Genomic DNA, 24501 nt, shown 5'->3' with positions numbered 1-24501 from the left:
TATCAGAGAATTTGTACGTCTCTATTCGATGCACGACATATACGAAATGTTCTAAAACTTGCGAAATAGAATAGCACAATGAAAGTTTTAAAAAAATTTTAGCAATTTTTCTTTCGCTAAACAAAAGCTTCCAAAAATGAATAAAAAATTTTTAGTGACGACCATATGAACAATGCCTCATATTCATACGATGAATCAATATCACAGCAATCGCCAGCCTTGCATGGCGTCGTGACGCGCCGCGCCGGGGCGCGCACGACCATGAAAATCAAATAAATAGTGGTTGGCGGTGCTAGAGCCGGAGCCAGCCGGAGCAGACGCAAGCAGACGTCACGACATCGCGAGCAATCGCGAGTGGTGCTGCGAGCGAGTGGCCGAACTTGCGCGTCGCAGGGCCTATTGTCCGTTTTTCGCTGCAGCGTAGTCAGAGACAGCAGGTGCACAGCGTTTCCCGCGTACGAGCGTACCGTTCCTCGGACCTCGGGCGCGCACGGAATTTTATTCCACCGATGAGCGAGCGGCTGAGGCGCGATCGCGCTTCCACCGAGGGTGCCGCGCCGCCTTCGCGGCGAGACGGGCCGCGGATCAGACTTTAAATTCAAAGACGGAGCGAGGGAGGAATGACGCTGGAAAATCCGTTCTTTGTCGTCAAGGAGTAAGTGTACCGCGGTATAGAAGCGAGTGCATTGATTTTTTCGCGATCGACGTTACGTCGCGTGGCCGAAAAGAAAGATAACAATTCGAGTGTGGATCCCTTGCCATGTCATTGTCATGGGGATTTTTTCTTTTTGCGAGATCGAGTGAGAGTGTCCGCGCGCGTGAGGAGAGCGCTCGTAAACACGCTGATAACGGCGCCGCCGATAAGAGCTATCGGTCGAAGGTGTGATATTACGGATTAAGAGAAAATTGATGCGGCGACCGATTGACAAAGCGTTGTCGCGTTTTATCTCTCTTTTCTAAGAATATCTCTTGCGTGTATATGTTATCACAAGCTGACATATTGTTCCAATAAAACCAATCACTTGTCACGCCGTGTGACAGAGCGATGTGGATCCCATATGATGAACGTTGCATGATGTTACTCGCGTCTGACAGATCTATCATTTTAGTGAAACAATAAGTGATTCATAAATCGACGTTTCTTCCTAAATTAACGATTTTTATTTGAAGACAGTAAACTTACATAAAGATTCGCAAAGTATAGATCTCACAAATGTTGCCGATGCGTGAAATTACTCAGTAATTATTGAATAACGAAATAATATGACCGTAAAACTGCATAAAAAATAAAAATATGTCCATAAAAATGAAACTAATTATATATCTAATTACATAAATTCAACTTGAATTAAATAGTGATTATACAGTTAAATTTAAATAAAATTGAAGTATAAATTGAAATGTGTGTGAAATATATAGAATTTTTTTCTTGTATTGAATGATGTGAATTGAAATATCAATTGCTTTTTTTTTTGGTTGAAATATGGGCGTACTTGTGCGAATTTGCCTCGATAAACATTAAGTGTGGCGAGCAGCAACTCAATTTGCTGATACGCAATTTTGACTGTTTCAGCGAGGTGTGCAAGGCATTGAATAAGAACCGCGGTTTGTACGGTCGTTGGAACGAGTTGCAGGATGTTGCAATTATATCGCCGACCGGCGGTGGTGCGCCGGTGAGCGGCTCGGCATCAGCGATTTCGCGTACGGATGAGCTTGACTGGACCACCACCGAATTGCGGAAAGCGCTACGTTCTATCGAGTGGGATCTCGACGACCTCGAGGACACTATTTATATCCTTTATCAATTTGAAATTCTAATTACGTTTTAATTAACTTTAGAGATTTTATTTCAACTTCAATATGTATTTCAGTTTAAATTCGTACTGTAAGAAAAAATCATATTTGTTCACGGTAACAGGAGTGTTAATTTTATTGAAATTTGAATTTGAAACACGAAGTTGTTTTATAATTGTTCTTTGTTCTTAAATTTATTTGTTCTTACATTTTCTATATTGTCCTTAATACCTATGCACGTATTGTTGAGAAGAACCCGACAAAATTTAAGATCGACAACAAGGAGCTTACTGTTCAACGCAGCTTTATCGAGCAGGCACGAGAGGAAGTTAAGGTAATATGTTAAATAATTAATTAATTGATGTGTCTACATTTTTCTAAACAGAATTTTCTTATTTATTCCGGCAATTATTCGCACTGTTCGGCAATACAGTCGATGTTTGATTTTTTTTTATAATACTGTAAAGTAATTCTTTATAATAATAAAATAATGACTCTTATTAATAATATTTTAAAGCTAAACAATACTTTTGATTTTCTATATTAGATCTTTTATTCTAATTCTTAGTTAAATTATTAAACAATATCATTGTATAACGCTTTACTTTAACGATTGTCGTCTTAACACTAATTCATTGAACGTTTCACAGATCATGAAGGACAAATTAAACCTCAGCAGAAGCCGAGATCGTGACAGCACAGCAAGACAGGTTTGTGTATATTTATATTACATTCTACTATATTTTAATTACATCGTAACTATATCTAGTAAATACTGTGGGGAAAAAATATTGGGAAAAATAGGCAATATATATAATAATAAAATATGGTAAAATCAGCATAAATAAAATAAAAAATGAAGAAAATAATAAACAATACAGAAAAATAAATGGGAAAAAAGTAAATATTTAGAACATCTCAAAATTTTATATTAATATTTTAATAAAAAACATTTATCTACATCAATAAGAAAATAATTTAAATTTAATAAATCTAAATCTTGTAATTTTTTAAAAAATAGGTAAAAAAACATGCGGTGTGTTGTTATTTTATAGCGACATCTTTTAGTAACGTGTCTAATCTTGTTGCCATTATCGACCGTTTGGCTATTGGTTGACGCATTTCAGTGCACTTTCTGACTTAACCTGTAAGGATTGATTCGTCATGTTGCTCTTATCAATTAGTATTATTTTGACAGTTCAAGCGTTGTAGAATTGATAAATTTGTTTACTAATCTTCGCGAACTACAATGGTATACACGGTATTCAGGTTTCTCTTTATCAAACTATAAAATTTCCGAACATTAAATATGATATATCTTCTAATCAAAAATATATTAATAAATCTAATTTACAATAATTTTGACAGTCCTGATTATGTTACATATCTATGATAATGTAAATCTGATGTAATTTCAGCCGCTTTTAGATAATAGTCCTGCAAGAATGCCGACCAATCATGGCACCACCAAGTACAGCAAGTTGGAAAATGAAATGGATAGCCCAAACAGGCAATTTCTCAGTGACACATTACAGCAGCAAAATTCCATGATGAGGCAACAAGACGAACAATTAGACATGATTGGGGAGTCAGTTGGCACCTTGAAAACGGTATCTAGGCAAATCAACAGCGAGCTGGATGAGCAAGCTGTGTAAGCAATATTTTATCTTATCTTCTTCAGTTGTTCGTAATACAGTTGAGAAAAATTATATATTATTTAACAATATTAATATATACTGCTAATAATACAATAATATAATTTGTAATTTATTATTTTACCTTTATTATTATGAGATATGCTTTTTGCAGAATGCTGGATGAATTTGGGAATGAGTTGGAGACAACAGATTCCAAGTTGGATGCCACTATGAAGAAGATGGCCAAGGTGCTACACATGAGTAATGGTAACTATAATAATTATGTTCCCGCCCCTACTACACCCTCGGCCTCCAGTAGTATGGCCGATCTAATCGCCTCTGATAACAAGCCCTCCTCTCTTTCCTCTCTGTCCACTACAATCGCCAACTGTTTCCTGTGTTCCAGGGATTAATTCTCTTGGATCCTTAATTTGACAACATCAATGAGAAGTATTGTAATGACATTTTTGAATATTCTCAGTCAAAATCATTTTCTAATGTTATTTCATTGACATTTATACTCGAAGAAGATACAGATTAAAAATATATAAATAAAATGCTAAATATATAAATTATTAAAATACATACATGCAAAGTTTATAAATAAAAAGTGTAAGAAAAAAGATAAATAACTTCATGGAAAGGAGAAGCTTTACAGCTTTACAGCTGCAATATTTTTTATTGGTGTTGTTGAATCAATCTTTAACTATATGATTGTTCTTTAGATAATTGTATAGCTAAAAAGATGGTGGTTGTTTAAAATCTGGAGAGTACACTTTATTTTGCAGATTTGTAGTGCAAATTTGCATTTTGTGTATCAGCGCAAATAGAAATGTTTAGAAATTTAAAAATTGCAACAATTCCTATCAAATTGAAAAAATACCAATTTTAAATTTGTTGCTAGAGAAAAAATTTATTGCTAGAAAAAAAGAAGCTGTTGCAAATGAGAAGCCTATATATTATCCAATATCAAAATTATGTAATCTGAATTAGTTATATTATCTGTTTTAGAAAATTATTTACTAAATGATATCTAAATTATTTTTATTAATTATATAAAAAAGCAATTACAAATGGCATTATTAATTATATTATTAATTATATTTTAATGTTTTATTTATATTTTAATTATATTATTAGCTAAGTTGTTTTGATAATAAAATATAATTTAGAAAATAAATTTTTTAACTTTATAAATAAAAAAACAACTTTGCAATTTTTTCAAGTAATTGATTAATTATTTAGCAAGTAATTAATAGATGATGATCAATCGTAACTTTGTAATTCTTTTTTTTAATTTTAATATCTAAAAATAATTTAGAAGTTTAGTAAATAATTTATTTGACAATTTGGTTAACAATTGACTGAAAAATAAATAATTTTTAATGAAAGAGTAAATCTCTTTCGACGCGAGTTTCTGTTTCGAGATAGTTATATTAATCATATTTTGCATTTTTGTTACACTCTCTTCACTAATTATAATTAGCACTAATTATAAGTAGAAATAAAGTGAAAATTAGAAGTAAAATAAAAATAAAGTAAGGACAAAATTAAAATCCTCTACTTAGATGCAAATAGATCATATGTTGCGGTTTAGATCGCAATAGATTAAAACATTATGTCGGCCGATGTAAGTTTTAGAAAAAAAAATTTTAAAAAGTGAAAAAATTAATCAATTTATTTTGATCGTTGCTACGTAAGATGACGTAGTTTATTACAATTACCAAGGATATATTGAGCCTTGTTCAAAAAATGCGAGTGTAACGTTGAAATCAGAACGGACCAGTTAGATTGCCGAGGGAGCACTTTTAGTAAAATTATATATTGTGCAATTATTGAACATAATTTAAGCACCCAAAGGATGTACAGGTCACCCCATAAGTCGCATGTTTTAATTCTCTATCCTTGAGAAAAACAAAAATAAATAAATTTAGTGAAAAATAAGAATTTAGTTAGATATTATTTAGAGTACAATATTTTGGAAAATTCAAAATAAGAGAAAAATTTAAAAAGTAAAGTATTGAAGTTCTAAATATCAGCAATGCAAAGAAGATTAACATCATCTCTCCAAAGGAAAGAGTAAGGATAATTTAAAGATCCAACACGCGTAAAAATTTAGAATCTTAGAATCGAAAGATCTATAAAAAGGAAATTAAATACCTAAAAATGTAAGAATTAAAAAAAATAAGAATAAAATAGTCAAAGAATTTAAGATTTCAAGAATCTATACAAAGTCAGAAATTTCAGAATTAAAGAAGTTAAATTAAGTAATTAAATGTATTTCAGGAACATATAAGAAATAAAAAATCAAATTAAAGAATTAAATATACTTCAGAATTTGCATTCCAAAACAAATCTTGCACAAATTATTTTAATGGAAATTATGCATTGAAATCCCATTTTTTCATAGCTGTATGTGAGAAATTTTGGAAATTAAAAAGAAATATATGATACGTTAAAAAAACCTATTGAAGATAATGGTTATATATTTTTCTTTGTTAAAGAAGACAATTTGTGCATAAGAACTTTAAGGAATATATATATATATATATATATGTGAGTCGAGAAAAGCGTAGAGATTGTAAATGTAATCGAACAAAAACGTAGTTTTATTGTTATCTCTCTCTTTCTCGTCGATGACCAATTGTGAAAAAAAGGAAAAAGAGAATATAGTGACGAATAAAACTTGAGAACCGATTTGTATTGTGAATTGTAAACAACTATAAATACTCCTCTTCCTTACGATTTTTTATTTTAGACTAATATTTACAGTTATACTCACGAGATTCATAAAAAATATTTGAAAAATTCTGTGTAAAGTTTTCTCTCTTGCATTTCTAAATCTTTTTTATGTATCTTCTGTATTTTATTAGAAAGAGATACAAAATAATAAATCATAATTACAGCTATTCCTGAATAATTGAATTTTTCAATACTTTTGATCAGAATTTTGTGAGTAACTGTATGAATTCCAATTATAATATATACAATTCTGAAAGTTATACAATTGATATTCTATGTTATAAATTTTACTGTTTTAATCTTTACTTCGGTAATTTAGCCGAGTTTAGAGTTAAATAGAAAGAATATTTATCAACTGTTTTTCAAGCAAAGCTAAAATAGAATAAATCAAAATAAAAAGTAAATTAAGAATCATAATTGAGTCCTATGAATATTTTAAAATAGAAGCATCGGCTGGAACAATGTTGTAATCAACAAATTTGTATTAATCACGATACAAGTACTTTCATGAAAATGTAAAACCACAATTTAATCTCGTAAATGATTCGCATCGATCTCGTAAAAATCTCGAGTGACGCATGTGATGTTACTTTCCGTTTGTTCTAGATCGGAGACAATGGGTAGCCATTGGAGTGTTGACTGCTATATTGGTGTTTTTAATCATTTTGTTCATAATTAAATGAACTGTGTCCTGTAGCTTCCTTCCTCTTCATCTCCTCTCTCTCGCGATAAGAGTTCTTTTTGTAGCTTTAAGAAATAATCTAAGTCTGTTTAACGTACCTATTATTGATAGTGAGATTTTATGAATGACAAAAATAAATATCATTATTATAATAATTTATGATGGTAATCACTCTTTAAATGTCTCTCATCATTAACACAGATACAATAGTGTTTATTGTAATTACCCCCCAAAGACCCCCCCATAAAAATTTTTTAATTACTAATATTACATACATAATAATATTTTATAATATATTACAATCGTTTCTAATCACACAAACTTCCTAATCCACAGACACGAACAATCTTTTTTTATCTACAAGATAAAAACATGCAGTAATTCATGAAGTTGATCAAACAATTTGAAAAATTTTAGAATATAGTTTTATGTGTTTTAGAAATTATTATTAATTCATTATTTTAGAAGTGTATCAACTCTCTAATGAAAAAAAAGATATCAGTTACAAAAAATTAATTTTTCTATACATCTTATCTATATAAATTGCTTTCTTTTTTCTCTTTTTATTACATTAAATATTTTTGTAGAACTTGTAGATAATTTTGTGAACAACTGCAGATAGATGAATCATAATATTATTTAATTAATAATAAAAAATTTATTTTTTTTATTTCATTATATTGCGAGATATATAATTCGTTGCTACTACTTTTGAGATATTTATTGTCTTCAATCGATACAGTTTGTACAACATTCGAAGCTCGTATATATAAAAATGCTCTTTTATATATATAAATATATATATATATATTTTATATATATATAAATATATATATATAAAATCTCTTGTAAAAATATCTTGTAAAAATATTGCTGGCACAAGTTACATCTTGATTACTTGCTGAATCTCGAAATTCAGCAATATAGATAACAGTTGATAGTTCGATAGTAAATTATTATGCGATGACAAACTATGATTCTAAATCATATTGATATTCTAATCAGTGTTTTGCAACCATTATAAAAAAATTTTTCAATTTTGTTTTATTCATGATCTTTTCATCATTCCAGAATGTTTTGTTCCTCCAAAAAGGATATTGTTGGAAAACATTGTTTCACCAATTATCGTAATTGTTTTTTTAAATTCTAAATCATTCTAGACGATGAATATGGCAGTTGCATGTATGGATGTATACAGATCTATATACATATTTATACATAATTAGTAATCATTAGAATAGATGCAGATTGAACGATAAAATGATAATCCTCCAATACATATAAGAAAATCTTTGGTATAAAACATTTTTTTCCATCGTATGTATGTATATATTTATGCATGAAATTTTAACCTAGTATGCAAAATGCTTTTCAATCATCAAATAGATTAAATAAGAAACTTGTCATTTGATATTGTAAAAATAATAAAAATTTCTCTGATATTTTTACATACACACATACGTATATACATACATAAATACATGCACGCATATCAAGCTGTAACAATCAAATTAAAAATCCTCGAGTCTTAACACAAAATACGCGGAATTTTAATGTTTTAATGATTTAATATATTTTTAAAAAATTATGCAAATAATGATAAGGTAAAAAGGAATAAATTTCAAGGTTCAAGACGAACGCGTTGATAACAATCAGTAGGTAAAGCCTTCCGGATATCATCGATATTCTCCACTTCTATTCGCAGCCTGTTGACCTCATCTTCATAATTTTTAACCCATTGCGTCTGTAGATTTTTCGCGTCCGTCAACGCGCGAATTCGTTGGTCCAGATTTGCGGCTTTAATTTCTTTTTCGGCAGCGACCAGGCGTTCTTCTAGGCGATTCAAGTCTGCGTCGTCTAAAGATATAAAACATTTAAATTGTTTAATTTCAATATAAGAAAAGCAATAAAATTAAGTTTTACAGTTTAATAATATATACTTGATATTTGTAACTAATCAAATTGTTTTTTTAGATAAATTTTTGGAAATTATTTTAAAAAGATTCAAATATAGATCAAACAAAGCAAGTAATAAATCTAAGGTTGAAAGGTTTTAGGAATAAGATCAAAACTCACCTATTTCCGGCAGATTCTCGAGTTCTCTAATAATCTCGGTTACTTCGGATAAAGCTTTATTAACTTGTTGCGATGCAAGAGTCACATTGGTCTTTGCTTGGCCGACTTTGTGATTTGCCTAAACATTAAACAAGGATAATTCAATATTTCAGTTTGCTTGCAGATTAAAAAAAATAGTTTTAGTAAACATATATATACACTCACCCGAAAAAAAAGCGGTACACTGAAAATGTGGGAAAAATTCATCAAATTTCAACTGACGATAACTTCGTAAATAATAAAGATAGAAAGTTCTATAAAATATGGAAATGAAGCTAAAAATCTCTACTTTAAGAATCAATTTATTTCAATGTTGCAAAATAAATTTATTGAAAATGGCGGATGACAAAGCGCGAGCATGCAAAATTGAAAAATAATGGTTCGAGTTTGCGACGGTGCACGGTATAAACAAAAAATTGTAGCTTATTGGGATCAAAAGCGTACAAAAGTACAGAGTCTCCTCTTTAAAATGCTTTTTTATGCATCTCGATACGATGATTTTTCGCCGAGAGATTCGCATTTGAAGAAAAAGGCAGATTCTTACTTCAAATGCGAATCTCTCAGCGAAAAATCATCGTATCGAGATGCATAAAAAAGCATTTTAAAGAGGAGACTCTGTACTTTCGTACGCTTTTGATCCCAATAAGCTACAATTTTTTGTTTATACCGTGCACCGTCGCAAACTCGAACCATTATTTTTCAATCAATTGTTTTGCATCCGAAGGAGATGTCTGCAGATCTTTTGTGATTTCTCCGCCCTGACTTTTTGTTTATGCTCGACCGCACATTGCGAGAAGAGTGCTTGATTTCTCTTGATCTTTTTCTTTCGAGACGCGTTACTTATTCGTACGACTTCGTCAAAGTAAACAATAATTAATCTTTTCGCATTGAAATTATTGGTCAATTATGGCGACGATAAGTCCTGAAAAAGCTGCTCAAGTTGTAGCGTTAATTGAAGATGGGAGAAGTCGAAGGTACGTTGCTGAGGCACTTGATTTATCAGTGTCAACCGTGCAACGTGCTTATGCTAGGTACTTGGAGACTAATTCTGTCCAAAGAAGACCTGGTTCGGGACGTCCTCGTTGTACGAATGAAAACGATGACCGATTTATTGTTTTAAATTCATTAAGAGACAGACATCGAACGGCTGTTCAAATTCGAAACAATTTAAGAGATGTCCGCGAATGTAATGTATCCGTTGACACTATTCGAAACAGATTAGCGGAACACGGTCTTTTTCCGCGCAGGCCAGCAAATGTACCTTCGCTTATGCGTCGCCATCGCGTAACTCGACTCAATTTTGCTGTCGAGCATGCAGGCTGGACATATGCAGAATGGAGTACCGTTCTTTTTAGCGACGAATCTCGTTTTTGTCTGTATTCTTCAGACGGACGAGAACGAGTATACCGTCGCGTTGGAGAACGATTTGCAGACTGTACTGTAAGTGAGAGGCCTAGAAGTAAGAATCTGCCTTTTTCTTCAAATGCGAATCTCTCGGCGAAAAATCATCGTATCGAGATGCATAAAAAAGCATTTTAAAGAGGAGACTCTGTACTTTCGTACGCTTTTGATCCCAATAAGCTACAATTTTTTGTTTATACCGTGCACCGTCGCAAACTCGAACCATTATTTTTCAATTTTGCATGCTCGCGCTTTGTCATCCGCCATTTTCAATAAATTTATTTTGCAACATTAAAATAAATTGATTCTTAAAGTAGAGATTTTTAGCTTCATTTCCATATTTTATAGAACTTTCTATCTTTATTATTTACGAAGTTATCGTCAGTTGAAATTTGATGAATTTTTCCCACATTTTCAGTGTACCGCTTTTTTTTCGGGTGAGTGTATATTATTATAGGTTATTCTATTTTTAATTAAATTTTTACCTCGGCTGTGGCATTAGCGTCATTAGCCATCTGACTCTCGTATTGTTTCATTACCGTATCTGTGATATCAACTCTGAGATGCAGTTTCTGAGCTTCGCTTTCCAGTCGTAGAGCTTCAATCTTTGTTTTATTCGCTTCTATCCTAATATCGTTCGCGTTAACGCTTGCTTTATCTGCATAAGTCTGATATAACAAAATGATACAAAATAATAAATGTAAAAATAAGACAAAGTAAAAAAAAATAAAAATAACATTGCAATAACTTTAATAAAATAAAAAAATTCAATAATTGCTTCAATAATTTCACTATATATTATAGTATTTCTTTAATTAATAATCACCTGAGCGTTCTGGGCTACTTTTCGCGCATTATCGACACTATTCCCCGCTCCATTTATCACTATCGTCATATCTTCAGCTTTTTGATTGGCATTACGAATCAATTCTTCAATACTGTGAATGTTCTTTAAAGCATCCTGAGCCTTGACACGTTCGCGTTGCACTTCAGCATCAAATTCTATAAAACAATATAAAATTTAAAATAAGGGAAAAAGTTTCGTAGACATTTGTCTTCCCAATTTTTTTTAATGAATGTTTTTCAGGCTTTTTATGTTTATATTATAGAACTTACCTCCCAATTTGTTCAGGGTTTCCTGAGCTTCTTTCAGAGTCTGATTGCTACGATTAATGGCGTCATTCGCAGTCTCATTCGCTTCGTCCAACTCAGCTAGAAGTTCAGCTGTGGCAGCTTGTTGATCTTGAGCTCTTTCTAAAAGTTCTTCGCTTTTTCTAATTTTTTCCACCATTTCTTTGATAAAATTCTCGTTTTGCTCCAATAAAAGCTGCGCCTGCTCTTTTATTCGCAATCCCTGGTTTGGAACACAAATTATTTTAATTTAACATTATGTATCATTTGTGTATTTATCTATTCATATATTGTAATACCTCGTTGCTGACGCTTTCCACTTGTTGCTGCAATTGTTCGATGTTGATTGAGGGAAGCGTTAGATCGAGAATTAGCAAGTCTAACGCCTCCTGAGAGACAGTCGAGGATTTAGCCGCCGCAATATTAGTCAGATTTCTCACTTCGTCCATACGATCCTCCAACTGCACTAACTTGTTTTCCAGATCTTTTATTTCATTCCTGAAAAATTATTTTTTTTCCTTATTTTTAATACAAGTTAGAAATAAGAAAAGCAAAGAAAGAAATATTACTCACGTTATATTAGAATTCTTTGATATTGCTTGCTTTGCAAGATTATAAGCCTCTAATGTCGTATTTCGTGCTTGCTCTGCCAGCATGTGAAGCTTCTTGGCTTCGTTAGTATTCCTAAGAAATGTAATTAATATAGTTTGTACAATATGATAATAAAAAATTAAAAGTAACTTACAAAATTTATTTGATGGTTTAATATAAAAAAATTTAAGTAACTTAAAGATAATTAAAATTAAAAAAACCTTTTTTTTAATATAAAATACAATTTGCACGTATATTAGCGATGCAAAATACATACACTTCAGCATGTAGGCGAGCCTGCTGCGCGATCGAAGTCATCTGTTGATTTTGCTGACCAACTTCTTCGGCACGCAATTTTGCATGAGTCAAAGCGCTTGCTCCATCAGAGGCCAAGTAATCCTCCGCATCCTGGCATTTATAAAATTGAATATACAAGCTAATAATTACTACATAACTATTTGTAAAATTATTTAAATGTTTCAAAAATTAAAAAAAAATTTCTTTTTATGCAATAGAAAAAAAGGAAGAGGGCGGACATATATAAGATATAGATCAAGATTTTTGTAGTTGCGTGTAATTTCTATAAAATAATATTATAGATAATATAGATCTTTTGAGATTTTCGAAACATTTGATTAATTTTTCGAATCACTATAAATAATATATATAGGAGGTAAATAATATTTACCGTTAGTTGTTCATAGATTTTGTCCAAAACTTTTTCAGCTTCATCGATGCTCGTTAAACCTTCTTCGGTTATATCGCGTGCATCATCCGTCGTCACATCTACAGTCTGATAAATCTTGTCGATTGTATTTAATTGTTCACGCAGCTCGTCCAGCTGTTCCACCAACGTTTTATTTTCACCTGCGACAAAGACACCAATCTTTTTTTTACGATATTATTAAGGACAAAATCAAGATTTTTACATCTTATTTTATATCTTAAATATTATTATTTTGTTTCAATCAGTATTTTGTAATATTCGTAAAGTTTCGGCGTCAATATTTAGATGATGATAATAATAATATTTACTGCCAGATCCTTGCTTGGCGATAGTCAATAAAGCTTTTACTCTATCCTGGACGTTCTTGAGTTCTTTCTCAAAGTCTGAATCTTTGATGACGGTAGGACTGCTGTTGATTTTATGCAGGGTGTTCTCGAGTTCGGCTAAGCGCCGTCGATGATCATCGACCGCCGTTTGTACGAGATTGTAACAATCAGGACAGTCGACACAGCCGTGCTGACGATTATGTTTGTTCTCTTTGCAGCGATCGCAGCGTCTACCTTCGACGTTTGGCAGGCACTGTCGACAATTGTAACAAAAAACCATTGAATGAAAATAATTTAAAAAATTTAAAAATATAGATTAATTTTCTTAATTTATATAGAATATTTAGCTCTAATTATAAATACTCACAGGACATTGTCCATTTGGATCACATTGTAACTGCTGGGAGCCAATGCTGTCGCAATCACAAGGCTTGCAGCCCTCACGACTGAATCCGTACTTATAGGATTCACAGGCGTCACACCGTTGACCAGTAATCCCGGATCGGCACTGACATTGGCCCGTTATCGGGTTACAAGTGCGATTGTAAGAACCTTCAAGATCACAGTTGCAAGGCGTGCATCCCTGCAATATGAGGATATAACACATTCTTTACTGAGATAACTTGAAAATAATTCATATTTCTTTAGATGTGAAAAAGTCGTAACAATAATTAATTTTAATTTATTGAATTGATAAATAATGAAATGGAAATATTATTCAATTAGTGACCAATTAATCACAGGATTATTACAGGAATCAAATTTAATAAGAAATATTTTAGTGAAACTATATATACATATGCAATGAACCTAACGCAGTTTATTTCATTAATCTGCAATTGTTTCTTTTAATGCAGTGGATCTTACCTCTCCGCTCATAATATGATAATAGCCTTCTTCGCACTTATCACAATTGCGACCGACAACGTGCGGCTTGCAGGTACAGTGCCCTGTCAATTGATCGCAAGGCGCGACTCTTCCATCATCAAGCTCCACAGTACCAGGTGGATAACACTGACATAGCTTACATCCATCTTCCTTACGATCTGACAATGCGTCTCCGTAATATCCTAATATCAAACGTATTAACTATTAATTAATAGATATAAATAAAAATGGATATAATAGATAAAATTTTCAAAAATTATATTACTTTTAAGTCTTATTTATCTTGGGTCCCTTAAGTAATGTTACACAATCCATTTGAAAACATCAATTTCTAATGTTAGTTTTACCTGGCAGACATTCCTCGCAATGAAAGCCCGCCGTATTATTGACGCACTTGAGACATTCTCCCGTTCGATTGTTACAATTTTTAACCGCATTTAAATCGATGTTATTATTACAATCACAGAGATGACAAGCCACACCTATTTCAGGATTCCCGTGATAACCATCTGAACATACTTCGCATCTACGTCCTGCAAAAATAAATATCTTGTAGCATTATAATTTATAATAAATTTAAAAACAGGGGAAATTATGTGAGACATTGGTTAATAAAAAAAAAGTTAATTATCTTCAACTGTTACATTATTAATAATATGCATCTAGATAAGTTACTTTTTATTTAATAAATATAAAACAAATTATATAAAACGTAAAGAAAAACGATATGAGAAACGTTCCAAATCTGTGTCTAAAGGATGTCCACAATATTTTGTAGCTACTCACATTGTCTGGGAATTGATCAGTTTTAATTGGAAGTCTGTATAGATAAAGTTTTACATAACAAACTTACCAGTCCTGCCATTAGGACATTCTGAGCAGATGGGGTCTGGATTATCACCCATAAGAATGCAAGGACCATTGTCAGGACAAGGGCATGGTTTGCAATCGTCCGGAGTTTGTTTCAATGGATAACCGTAATATCCTCTGCTACATAATTCACAATTGCTTCCTGCGGTATTGTGTTGACAGATACATTGTCCTGAAACATACGGAAAGTATTGTATTCAACTTATTTTTTCACTCTATACTTTTAATCAATATGTAAAATCGAAACTTAAAATAACTGAATTTTATTATTGCATTTTTTAGGCGTGCGTATTTTCTTGATACTCATAAATAAGTTAAATTTTAGCTCATTCGTATAATTAACATAATCATTCGCAAATATCTCTCTCTATTTCTCTCACGATAAGTATAAGAAGAAATATAAATGTAAATGAGTGTATAAAATAAGATACCAGTCTCAGCCTCGCAGATGTCAGCGTGGCCGTTACAGTTGCACTTGGCGCAGGTGGCGAACGGGCCGCCGTTAGGTGGATCATGGTGATATCCAGGTGCGCACGATTCGCAAAACTGGCCGACGTAACCGGCAGGACACTGACAATGTTCTACCCAATCAGCTGGTTCACCGGCCGCGCCGCGATGAGCTGTCTCCAGCTTCACGTCATCCAAAAATCCACGGCCTTGATGCGTGAAAGTTCCGCGAATCTTTATCGCTGTCAGGTTCGACAAAATCGACATGAAGGCTCGAGAGGATAATCGAGGCTCCCATCCATATTGCTCGTGCAATCTGAACCGATATTCTTGGGGCTGTAACAGTGATTATGTTAACAAGACATTATGAAGAAATATCTAATCTAATATTCGATGAATAATATATGTATTCTCACTAGAAAAATACTAAAAAAAATAAGTTACGTACATAAGTGGAAAAAAAGAAAGATAAAAGGCAACGGGAACAAGAATACTTACTGTGACGGTCGGCAAGCGATTCTTCTGACCGAAGATCGGTTGTGTGATCTGCTCGCCGTTTGCACCCTCCAAGATTACATCGCGAACTGTAGCAGCTGGACCGGTTTCTCCTATTCTAAGTATGAATGACAAGTCCTGATTGTAAGACGCGCGTTGGTTTCCGAGAAATCTGTCGGGCGCAAGGAAGTACACGTTGTCGCGATCGAGTGCCGTAACGGAGATCGTCTGCGTTAGCGCATCATAATGCAACGGAATCGGATTGCCGGCTACATTTGCAGTCCAACGTTCATTTCCTCGCACAAACATACTCTCGATGAGTAACTTCGAGTAACCGGTCGCCGGCCGACAGATTGAGGAGTGGCCGTAGCAGAAGCAAGGGGTGCAACCGAACTCATTGTCCACCGCCAGATTGAAATAATCCGGACGACACCTGGTTAATTTCCACATTCGATTAACTTCACACATATTCGACTCTTCGGAGAATAAAATAAAGAATATTTTCCATTTAGTTTAATTCTACCCGACTTTAAACTGTGTGCGTATATTGTTCTTTGTAATAAGAATATATAATTGAAATAAATAGCATAATAAAACTAACTCGCTACAACGTTCTCCTTCAACGTTCTCCTTGCAGACGCAAATTCCCGTGACATTATTGCATCTGGGGAAGTTGTTCGCCGATCCCGCCAAGTTGCAATCGCAGGAAGTGCAGCCGAACGAGCCAAAATTATAAAAATTGTCTGCGCAACGATCACATTTATCCCCCGTCACGCCAGGTTTACATTGACATTTACCTTCGCTGTTGCATTGCAAGCTTCTCGAACCTGCAATTGTGATTATTATATTTTAAAATTTATCATTAATCATTAAAATAGATCTTGATAAAAGTTTAATTTAATCTTTCGATGGGATGTACATAAATATAAAACAAATCCTCTAATACATTTATATAGAAATGAATCACTATTTGATTACGTACTGTCATTTAATGAAATAATTAAATAAATGTTAATAAATTGATTAATTACCGATCTCGTTACAATTGCAAGCAATGCAATAGTTGCTCTCAGGATGTTGGTAGTAATTTTCGCGACATCGCTCGCAATTCGCACCGTCTCGGTTCGCTCGGCAATCCAAACAATGACCTCCATGACCTGTTGCCTTGTACAGTTCTTTGTCAAAGTAGCATCTATCCGAGTATCCATTGCAGTTACAAGCTACAAAAATTAATGACAAACTTAATGCCTAGAGATACACTTTTTTTAAATCAAAACTATGGTTATTTGAGAGTGTTTTATATTAATTATAATTAGATATTTGAATTAACAGATAATAAAATAATATTAAAAAATTTTTGTGTATTACTACAAAATTCTCATACTTCTCAAAATTATGAAAAATGTTTCTTATCAAAAATGACATAATAATTTACTTGATAGTGTATTCCAAGGGAACGATCCATTCCACGATATGCAATTTGATATGCAATTTGCTATCATAAACAACGCAATCAATTTCATTTTTTTGACACGGGAATGATTACATAAATCTATGCAGTATTATTATAATTCGATTAATTATTTCTTTATAATTGCTCAGTTAAAACTATTTAACTTTATAATTATAGATTTATTTCTGGCTGTACAATACAGATACAATTGCCTTTTTATTTATTGCTTTAAATCACATATTTCAGATCACTGTCGCTTTAGACGATTATCTCAAATTATAATTTCTTTAATTGCTAAATCCTATGCGATCTATTTTTCACGATAGCCTTCATAATGAGTTTTGACAGCTTCGATAAGCAAGTACGTCTTTTATCGCGATGTCGTAGTATACTAACTGCAGAGAAAAGTGCATCCAGAGCGGCCATGCACCTTTCCCGGCAAGCCGTGCAATTCTCCCCACTCGATCGAGCGCGAGATGCACGTAAAAGGTAAAGCTGATATCAGGTTGTACCAGTGAAGGTGCAGTCGCTTATGGTCTTTGAGATACATGCCATGTTCTTCATCGGATACACATACTACGTTATGTAAAAAAGAATAAACTCCACAATGCAGTTTTTTTTTTGTAAATAATCAGATATTTTTTTCAGAGAAACATTAGAAATAATAATTAGAGTTAATAAAATATATTAATCTCAATAGCTTTTTTTTATTAATTTTAATATTTATGTGCTCATTGATCTTCAATATTTATGAAAAAATTGCAATGTACAAAAGCTACTATGTGTACACTAATGTGTGCTGATGGTAAACCTGCATATATTTTAATTGTAACATAAGAAAGTGTACGATATATATAAACATGAGTGTGTGTTTAAATATATGTATATTAAATACTTACGTTTGCATTCATGTGCGTCCGTAGTCGTGGCACGTCCCCAAGGAGCATCGTTGTAAAAAGGTAAGCATTCGTTGCAGTCTGGACCAGCGGTATTATGTTCACACCTACAAACAAGTTCAGTTTTTCTAGCTGTATTGTAGCATTACTCACGATTTTGCAGAAAATTATTATACGTTATTGTTAAGAAATAAGAATTCTTTTATCTGGAATTAGAAAATATTGCCGTTGTGTAATAACTATTACAGAGTTTAATTCTTATTATCACTCCAACGAGATAAGTTATTGTGTTTATTATTTAAAAATATAGCTCAGTGCTAATTGAAATCGTTTAACGCATATAAAAAAATAGAAATAATTACCGGCAAACTCTACGAGTTCTGCCGTCGACACTGGTGCTGTTCACGCATTCTCCGGCGTGGCCGTTACAAGCGCATCTTGCGCCAACTGCTATGTCAGCTATCGCATAATAGTAAGATTTCAACACTTGCGCATCGCCGAAAACTTCGTCGCCAAACGTGTTTAATCTGTCCAAGGTGATCCTCAAGTCCGTTGCTTGCACCCATTCCTATAAAAGAATCACATACGTATGTCACCCATTAGATAACTATGATAAACAAAGGCAAAATCTGTGAAAAAGTGGATTTAATCAGTTGCTAATTAAAAAGAGTGACTCCTATATTAAACAATAAAAAAATCCTCGAAACTATTTACAAGATTTCTCATTTAAATATAAGTTTTAAAAACACAATCAGTTAATTTCTAATTTAAACATTCACAAGCTTATGATTAAGAATTCCTACAGTGTTTTACAGTTTACAGTTTTAATTCCAATTATTGATATATTATAGCTATAAATCCTATTATAACATAAATCCTCTACTCTCTTTAACAAAAATAGATTAATTTCCAATCGATTTTTAATGTAAAAAAATCGCAATAACTTGTTTAAGATTATTTTTCTAAATTCTATAGACTATACTTTAATATTATTTTTAATTGTTGCGAGTTACTTGAAGTTCAGGATTGGTTTCGAAGTAATATGCAGACGGTCGGCCCTCCAAAGTCGAGAAGGCAACGGTGCCCTTGATGAGTGGCGAGATATCGGAGAATTCAGAGGTGCACAGCACGCGGGTGTCTTCGCCGCGCACGGTCTCTTTAGATTCTGGCAGCTCGTACGTGTCCCGGCATGATGCCGAGTAAAACTGATAAGGTTCCCACGATGACTTCTCATTCTTTCGTTTGTAGATACCCCAACTCTCCGGCCGTGGTGACTCGAATAGCACTCTGACATACGTTATGTCAAACGTTTTGCCTAAACATATTTAATCTAATTATATATTGTTCATACTTTAATTATATTGCCGTGAGGAAAAATATAGACGTAAGACGTTAAGAATAAATATAAAAAATAAAATTATTTTTTTTACAAGTCATCAGGCCATGACCAAAAAGTAATATTTCTAACGAGTATCAGAGATTTGAAGATGATTAAAATAACACTACTATCAGAATTATTGCACATGTTTAAATTATTAGGTAGGTACACATTTTGAAACATAAAAATGTCGCCTTTTAAGCTATGCCATTGCTGATATAAAAGTAACAGGATATAAGAAAAAAATGTAAGATGAAAGCGAATATTTTGATGAATAAACATATGGTGTACAGATTGTAATTTCAACCATAGCGTATACTATTCTCTTTTTATCTCCGTCCTTCTATCCCCTCTTCTCTCGTTGATTCATGAGAAAAATTTAAAACCGACTAAACGACAAAAACGGTAGATAGAACTCTTATTAAATTTATGTTAAATTGAATTCACACTAAATTGAACTGAATTAGATTAGAAATTAAGCTATTAAATTGAATAATAAAACAATGTAATTACATTTAATTAAATATTTAAATAATTTATCTAAGACTGTCACCGTAAATATACGGCAGATAAATTTTATAAAATTTAAAATATTCCAATTTGCTCTAAATTAAAATCCTAAAGACAAAATCGCAATTAAAAATTATTTTAGAAGAATAAATTTGCTGCTAAAATTCTCGAGAAGTCATTCGCGATTTCTCCATCATCAGTTACACGCTGCACAATTTATCTCATCATACACACATCCTCATAGATAAGGAAGTAGGATGAGACCAAGAGAGAAGCGAAGAGAAAGAGAAAAAGAGAGACACACAGAGAGAGAAAGATAGTACTAAAGATAAATAAATGTCCCTCTGTGATATACAGATTTCTCTACAGGGTGTTCCGAATATATTACGACAAAAGAACGTACCCAAGTGAAGGGTGAGATTGACCTGAGTAGGGTCAATATCGATACCCTCGTATAAAGTGTCGGACTGCCACCAGGTAGCATTGTCGTTGTTATCGTGATCAGTAAGAAAAGATGCCGAGTGGTCGCCGTATCGGCAGATTTCGCATGACTTATTCTGCACGCCCGTCTGCTTGCAGAACTCGATAGGACGTTCCTCGCCACACGTGTTGGTCGCCTCCATAAGCACGTTGAAAGCTGCGTTCTCGAACGCTGGTATGCATCTCTGAAACACGTTCAACGTTTTGTAATATCTATTCAAAACTAATTTATTTCGATAGTATTATGCTAATTTATATAATTAACATAAATCTTTGTAACTAATTTTAATTTTAAATTAAAATTCTATTAAATTCTATATTAAAAATTATTTGAAACTAACTGAACTCTGTTGTTTTATTTGTTTCAAAGTTTCAAATTTGTTCATAGCCCTTCTTCCTCAATCGTTTGTAACACGAAAACTATCGATTATTATATATAAACGAAAACTACTTTACCAATTAATAAATAGTTATTAGAAAAATTGTAAAATTAAATAATATTTATTTGCATAAATAATTAAATTAAATCGAGTGTTTTTATACTTGACACACAGTTGATTGAAATAGAAAGAGTTCTATTTTTAAAAAGATATATCTCACAGAATATATATAAAAGAATATCTTTCCATTTATTTTATCGTTCGCATAATTATCTTTGCGAGAGTTCAAATAACTCGTGAATAACCCCACGATAACCCTTTAACATCTTCCCGAAATTCAAAGCTACTGAATGGTGCCGGTTCGATTTAGAATTCAACCAAGATCATAAATGCTACGTAAGAAACTATGAAATATTATAAGTAATAATAATAAATTAAGAAAATATTAAAACTTTTTAAAGAAATATATTTGTTATATGTATAGAAAAATTAATTTCATGCAACAAAATTAATTTTATATAACTCATGTTCTGTACAATAGATATTGTTTTTGCATAAAGCATTATATTATTTATTTTGACACACATAAATAATACAAATATTTCTACAAACAATTGATATAGAAGATAATTTATATACTTATATTACGTAGATAATTATATATGTATTAATAATTATAAAATATAGTTCTATTCGTATATAGATTAAAAAACATTGGCACATCCTATTTTTTAAAGTAATTTTGTAACGGAAATAGAATGTAACACTATAAACGATATTTCAAAGATTATATTGTTTCCACTTATATTAATACAATGAATAAAATATTTCGCAACATTTTTTATGCATGATTTTATCTCCAAAAAGATGGGATATGCAAATACGTCTTTTCATCTATTGTGCACACAAATAATGTAAACATTTAATACAAACCTGCGGTCTGCCGTTCTCATCGTAACATTTGTCTTCCTTGTGATTTTTGGGCTGGTGGAATCGATTCAATAACTCCTCCGATGGATCGGCTTCGGGATCGGCTAAGACGATGTGTCTCCCCATAAGGAATAGGAAGCCCCATATCATGCACAGTCTCATTTTATCCTCGAAAAAAAAATATACTTTGCTTTGTTCAATCACTAAGCCGTCTCACTGTTTACCAATCCAAAATAAAAGATTATGTCTGAAATCAGGCAGCACACCCATGAACGAAGATCATCATCGTCGAACGATCGCGTTATCGATCGTCTGTTCCCCAATAATTTTCCAGGAATTGGATGCTGTGCAACGCGTGAACTCACTTCACCGTAGACCACCGACGAGTAACGGCGCGCCGCTCACACGCGTCTGTCCTCCTCGCTACCCTCACCGCGCCGCTTCGCTCACACGTGACGTCACAGAAGGTATCCCGCCTACGCTGCTAATCACGGTTCGTACAAAAGTATATTCCCTACAAAAATTTAGAGCAATCCGAATAGTTTATTTTCATTAAAAACATCAGAATATTTAAAAGAACGTAGTACGATATAGCTAATGTGTACCAGATATGTGGGTGTGATATCGCTCACGCTGTTTCCGGGTGCAATGATATATCGGATGGCTATATCCAACTTTGTTCCGTATTATTACATCTTCATCATTCACAATCACTGTAAATTGCCACTCAGATAGATCCATTTTAATGTTTCTATGGAATCATCTTTAATGTTCAGGAAATACAAACGTTTTTCTTAATTTTGAATTATTTGTATTGTTTATTAGAATCATATCGGCTCTTTATAATTTTCTTAGTAAGTCTGCAATGAGCAGTATCAATTTGTGTAATACATCAAAAATACAAAGGTACATGTACAGTATGGCAAAAACAAAAACAAATTTGAATATCCAAATACAAAGATTGAAACAAAAAATTAAGATTAAAATATTCAAAATCAAAAAACAAAATCAAATCTGCATATTCAAGTTTTATCACTCTGTGATTTTCTCACTATCATTATTATACAATGCTATAAAATATAATCATTTTACATTATTACAAAAATCTAATATTTTTAGAATAGTAAATAATATTATCACACAACATAATTTGTTCCAAGAGTTTTTTTAAAGTGTCTTTGAAGCTCTTTTAAACTTGTAAAAACATCATCTTTAGACAATTTGCTCTCATCAATTTCATTATCATGATGTTTAATCAATAAAGCATTCCAACCTGCATTTTTTGCCCCAAAATAATCGTTATCTACTCCATCACCAATATGTATTGCTTCTTGAGGCAATATTTCTTGCCTTTGAATGTACTTCACTAATCTTAATGCTTCCTCAAAAATTGGTAAGTTTGGCTTTTCCATTCCAAAGTCGTATGAAGTCAAAACAAAAGTAAAATACTGACGAATTTGGGTGTCTTTGAGAATCGATTCCAATCGTTCATCAAAATTTGAAATAACACCCAAAATAACATCTCTTTCCTTCAGAAATTTGAGTAGATCAATGGTGCCAGGATACTTGTACCAACACTTGCTGGTGCCATAGCAACTTATCAAGCTGTCAGCGACCTGAGAATGATAACAGGGTCGATGATAATAGAGATTCATTCATAAAGCGAGAATAAAAATTTTGACATCAAGTATTTAGAGTATAAAAACATATATGTAAATTGTGTAAACTAAATTCAAATAAACATAATAAAAGTTATATATAAATATAAAAATAAAGATTATATTAAAAGTTAACATTAATTTTTGTTTACAGAGCAATCGAAATATTTTAAACAAACAGTAGGTAATATAATAAAATATAATATAAATAAAAATAATTTTCTCGATTAAAATTTACTTTTAAAATTAGATTTTCTCACTTTTGCAATTATTATATTAAGTATTCTATATATAATACTATTAAATATTTTATTTGCATGATTGTCAGCAGTATTATATATACCTTATCTAATGTATCTTTCGATACAGAAACGTATTGATCCCTGAATACATTATGCACAATCGTTCTCCACCAATTTTTCCATCCCAATCCGGTATGTTTGCCATATATCGGATGCTCTCGACTAAGTTGCGCTAAATTATTCTTAAAACTTCGCGCCAATTTTCTCGGTTCGATCAACAAACCGTGCTGAGAGCCAATTTCGACATAATGTTCTTCGAGCTTGGTCATCAAGAGTGTGCCGGTCACATCGAAAGTCACGAGGCGCGGCCGAACGCGATTAATCATATTTCTGACAGATTTTCGTATCCTTGATAATTTTAGGATAAGAGGACACAACACGAAGGGCCAAAAGAGCAAATTGCGATCACAAAATTGTCATACACACATACATACACAATGCCGATGATTGATGCTGGTGACATCTGGTGAGAGAAGAATAGAATCCGATTGCCGTATGTAATTTTCTCCGCTGGTATGCTCGGGTATATACCTTATCGATGATAAAATCTACTGATTAGATGACATAAAAAAACTTCTCAACGCGGGATGAACACGTCTCGTAGTCCAAAATATACTGAAACTAAAATAAAAAAACAATTTAAAATAAAAGTTTCAATTAAGAAACAA

General features: G+C 32.4%; 3 protein-coding genes across 10 annotated transcripts; 1 reads left to right on the top strand and 2 right to left on the bottom strand.

The window, feature by feature from the left end:
- The first annotated feature begins 250 nt into the window (after positions 1-250).
- Syx6 (Syntaxin 6) lies at positions 251-7010 on the top strand. 3 transcript variants are annotated; one of them, XM_067353469.1, is made up of 7 exons: positions 256-655; positions 1574-1791; positions 2034-2128; positions 2445-2504; positions 3213-3445; positions 3604-3698; positions 6780-7010. In XM_067353469.1, exons 1-7 carry the CDS (start codon positions 621-623, stop codon positions 6854-6856), a joined length of 813 nt encoding a protein of 270 aa, XP_067209570.1. In that variant the 5' UTR covers positions 256-620; the 3' UTR covers positions 6857-7010. The 3 variants fall into 3 exon arrangements, with proteins under 3 accessions (XP_067209568.1, XP_067209570.1, XP_067209569.1); XM_067353467.1 differs by lacking the exon at positions 6780-7010 and having other exon boundaries at positions 251-655; positions 3604-6169; XM_067353468.1 differs by lacking the exons at positions 256-655; positions 6780-7010 and adding an exon at positions 1063-1239 and having other exon boundaries at positions 3604-6169.
- A 551-nt stretch (positions 7011-7561) lies between these two features.
- Positions 7562-22259, bottom strand: LanB2 (laminin subunit gamma-1). Of its 2 annotated transcripts, XM_012362052.2 has the most exons (23): positions 21877-22259; positions 20487-20748; positions 19209-19510; positions 18558-18763; positions 18199-18302; positions 16878-17066; positions 16448-16673; positions 15850-16279; positions 15336-15687; positions 14888-15076; positions 14382-14567; positions 14014-14216; positions 13514-13729; positions 13129-13399; positions 12782-12960; positions 12371-12501; positions 12076-12186; positions 11802-12000; positions 11488-11725; positions 11198-11373; positions 10857-11039; positions 8932-9049; positions 7562-8712 (listed from the first exon to the last, which is right to left on the bottom strand). In XM_012362052.2, exons 1-23 carry the CDS (start codon positions 22033-22035, stop codon positions 8477-8479), a joined length of 4866 nt encoding a protein of 1621 aa, XP_012217475.2. In that variant the 5' UTR covers positions 22036-22259; the 3' UTR covers positions 7562-8476. The 2 variants fall into 2 exon arrangements, with proteins under 2 accessions (XP_012217475.2, XP_067209558.1); XM_067353457.1 differs by lacking the exons at positions 18199-18302; positions 18558-18763; positions 19209-19510; positions 20487-20748; positions 21877-22259 and adding an exon at positions 17282-17648.
- LOC105669219 (rhythmically expressed gene 2 protein-like) lies at positions 22248-24427 on the bottom strand. Of its 5 annotated transcripts, none has more exons than XR_010889797.1 (4): positions 23875-24427; positions 23147-23489; positions 22479-22636; positions 22248-22387 (listed from the first exon to the last, which is right to left on the bottom strand). XR_010889797.1 is itself a non-coding variant. In XM_012362055.2 (3 exons), exons 1-3 carry the CDS (start codon positions 24157-24159, stop codon positions 22584-22586), a joined length of 681 nt encoding a protein of 226 aa, XP_012217478.2. In that variant the 5' UTR covers positions 24160-24427; the 3' UTR covers positions 22440-22583. The 5 variants fall into 5 exon arrangements, 3 of the variants coding, with proteins under 3 accessions (XP_012217478.2, XP_012217480.1, XP_012217476.1); XR_010889798.1 differs by having other exon boundaries at positions 22479-22624; positions 23875-24426; XM_012362055.2 differs by lacking the exon at positions 22248-22387 and having other exon boundaries at positions 22440-22636.
- Between the last annotated feature and the right edge of the window lie 74 nt (positions 24428-24501).

Source organism: Linepithema humile, chromosome 4, assembly GCF_040581485.1.
Source record: "Linepithema humile isolate Giens D197 chromosome 4, Lhum_UNIL_v1.0, whole genome shotgun sequence".
In the NCBI taxonomy this organism is placed as follows: Eukaryota; Metazoa; Arthropoda; class Insecta; order Hymenoptera; family Formicidae; genus Linepithema; species Linepithema humile.
Note: the sequence above shows the minus strand (reverse complement) of the source record. Positions and strands in the feature narration are given on the sequence as shown.

Excerpts from the sequence above, each read along its gene's own strand:
- Syx6 (XM_067353467.1), top strand. The coding sequence starts at position 621 with ATGACGCTGGAAAATCCGTTCTTTGTCGTCAAGGA. Across the intron at positions 1,792-2,033 it reads CGACCTCGAGGACACTATTT|GTATTGTTGAGAAGAACCCG; the intron begins ATATCCTTTATC and ends ATACCTATGCAC. Across the intron at positions 3,446-3,603 it reads GAGCTGGATGAGCAAGCTGT|AATGCTGGATGAATTTGGGA; the intron begins GTAAGCAATATT and ends TGCTTTTTGCAG.
- LanB2 (XM_012362052.2), bottom strand. The coding sequence starts at position 22,035 with ATGAGACTGTGCATGATATGGGGCTTCCTATTCCTTATGGGGAGACAC. Across the intron at positions 18,303-18,557 it reads AGAACTCGTAGAGTTTGCCG|GTGTGAACATAATACCGCTG; the intron begins GTAATTATTTCT and ends ACTTGTTTGTAG. Across the intron at positions 13,400-13,513 it reads ATCCAAATGGACAATGTCCT|TGCCTGCCAAACGTCGAAGG; the intron begins GTGAGTATTTAT and ends AATTGTCGACAG.
- LOC105669219 (XM_012362053.2), bottom strand. The coding sequence starts at position 24,159 with ATGATTAATCGCGTTCGGCCGCGCCTCGTGACTTTCGATGTGACCGGC. Across the intron at positions 23,490-23,874 it reads CGAAAGATACATTAGATAAG|GTCGCTGACAGCTTGATAAG; the intron begins GTATATATAATA and ends TATCATTCTCAG.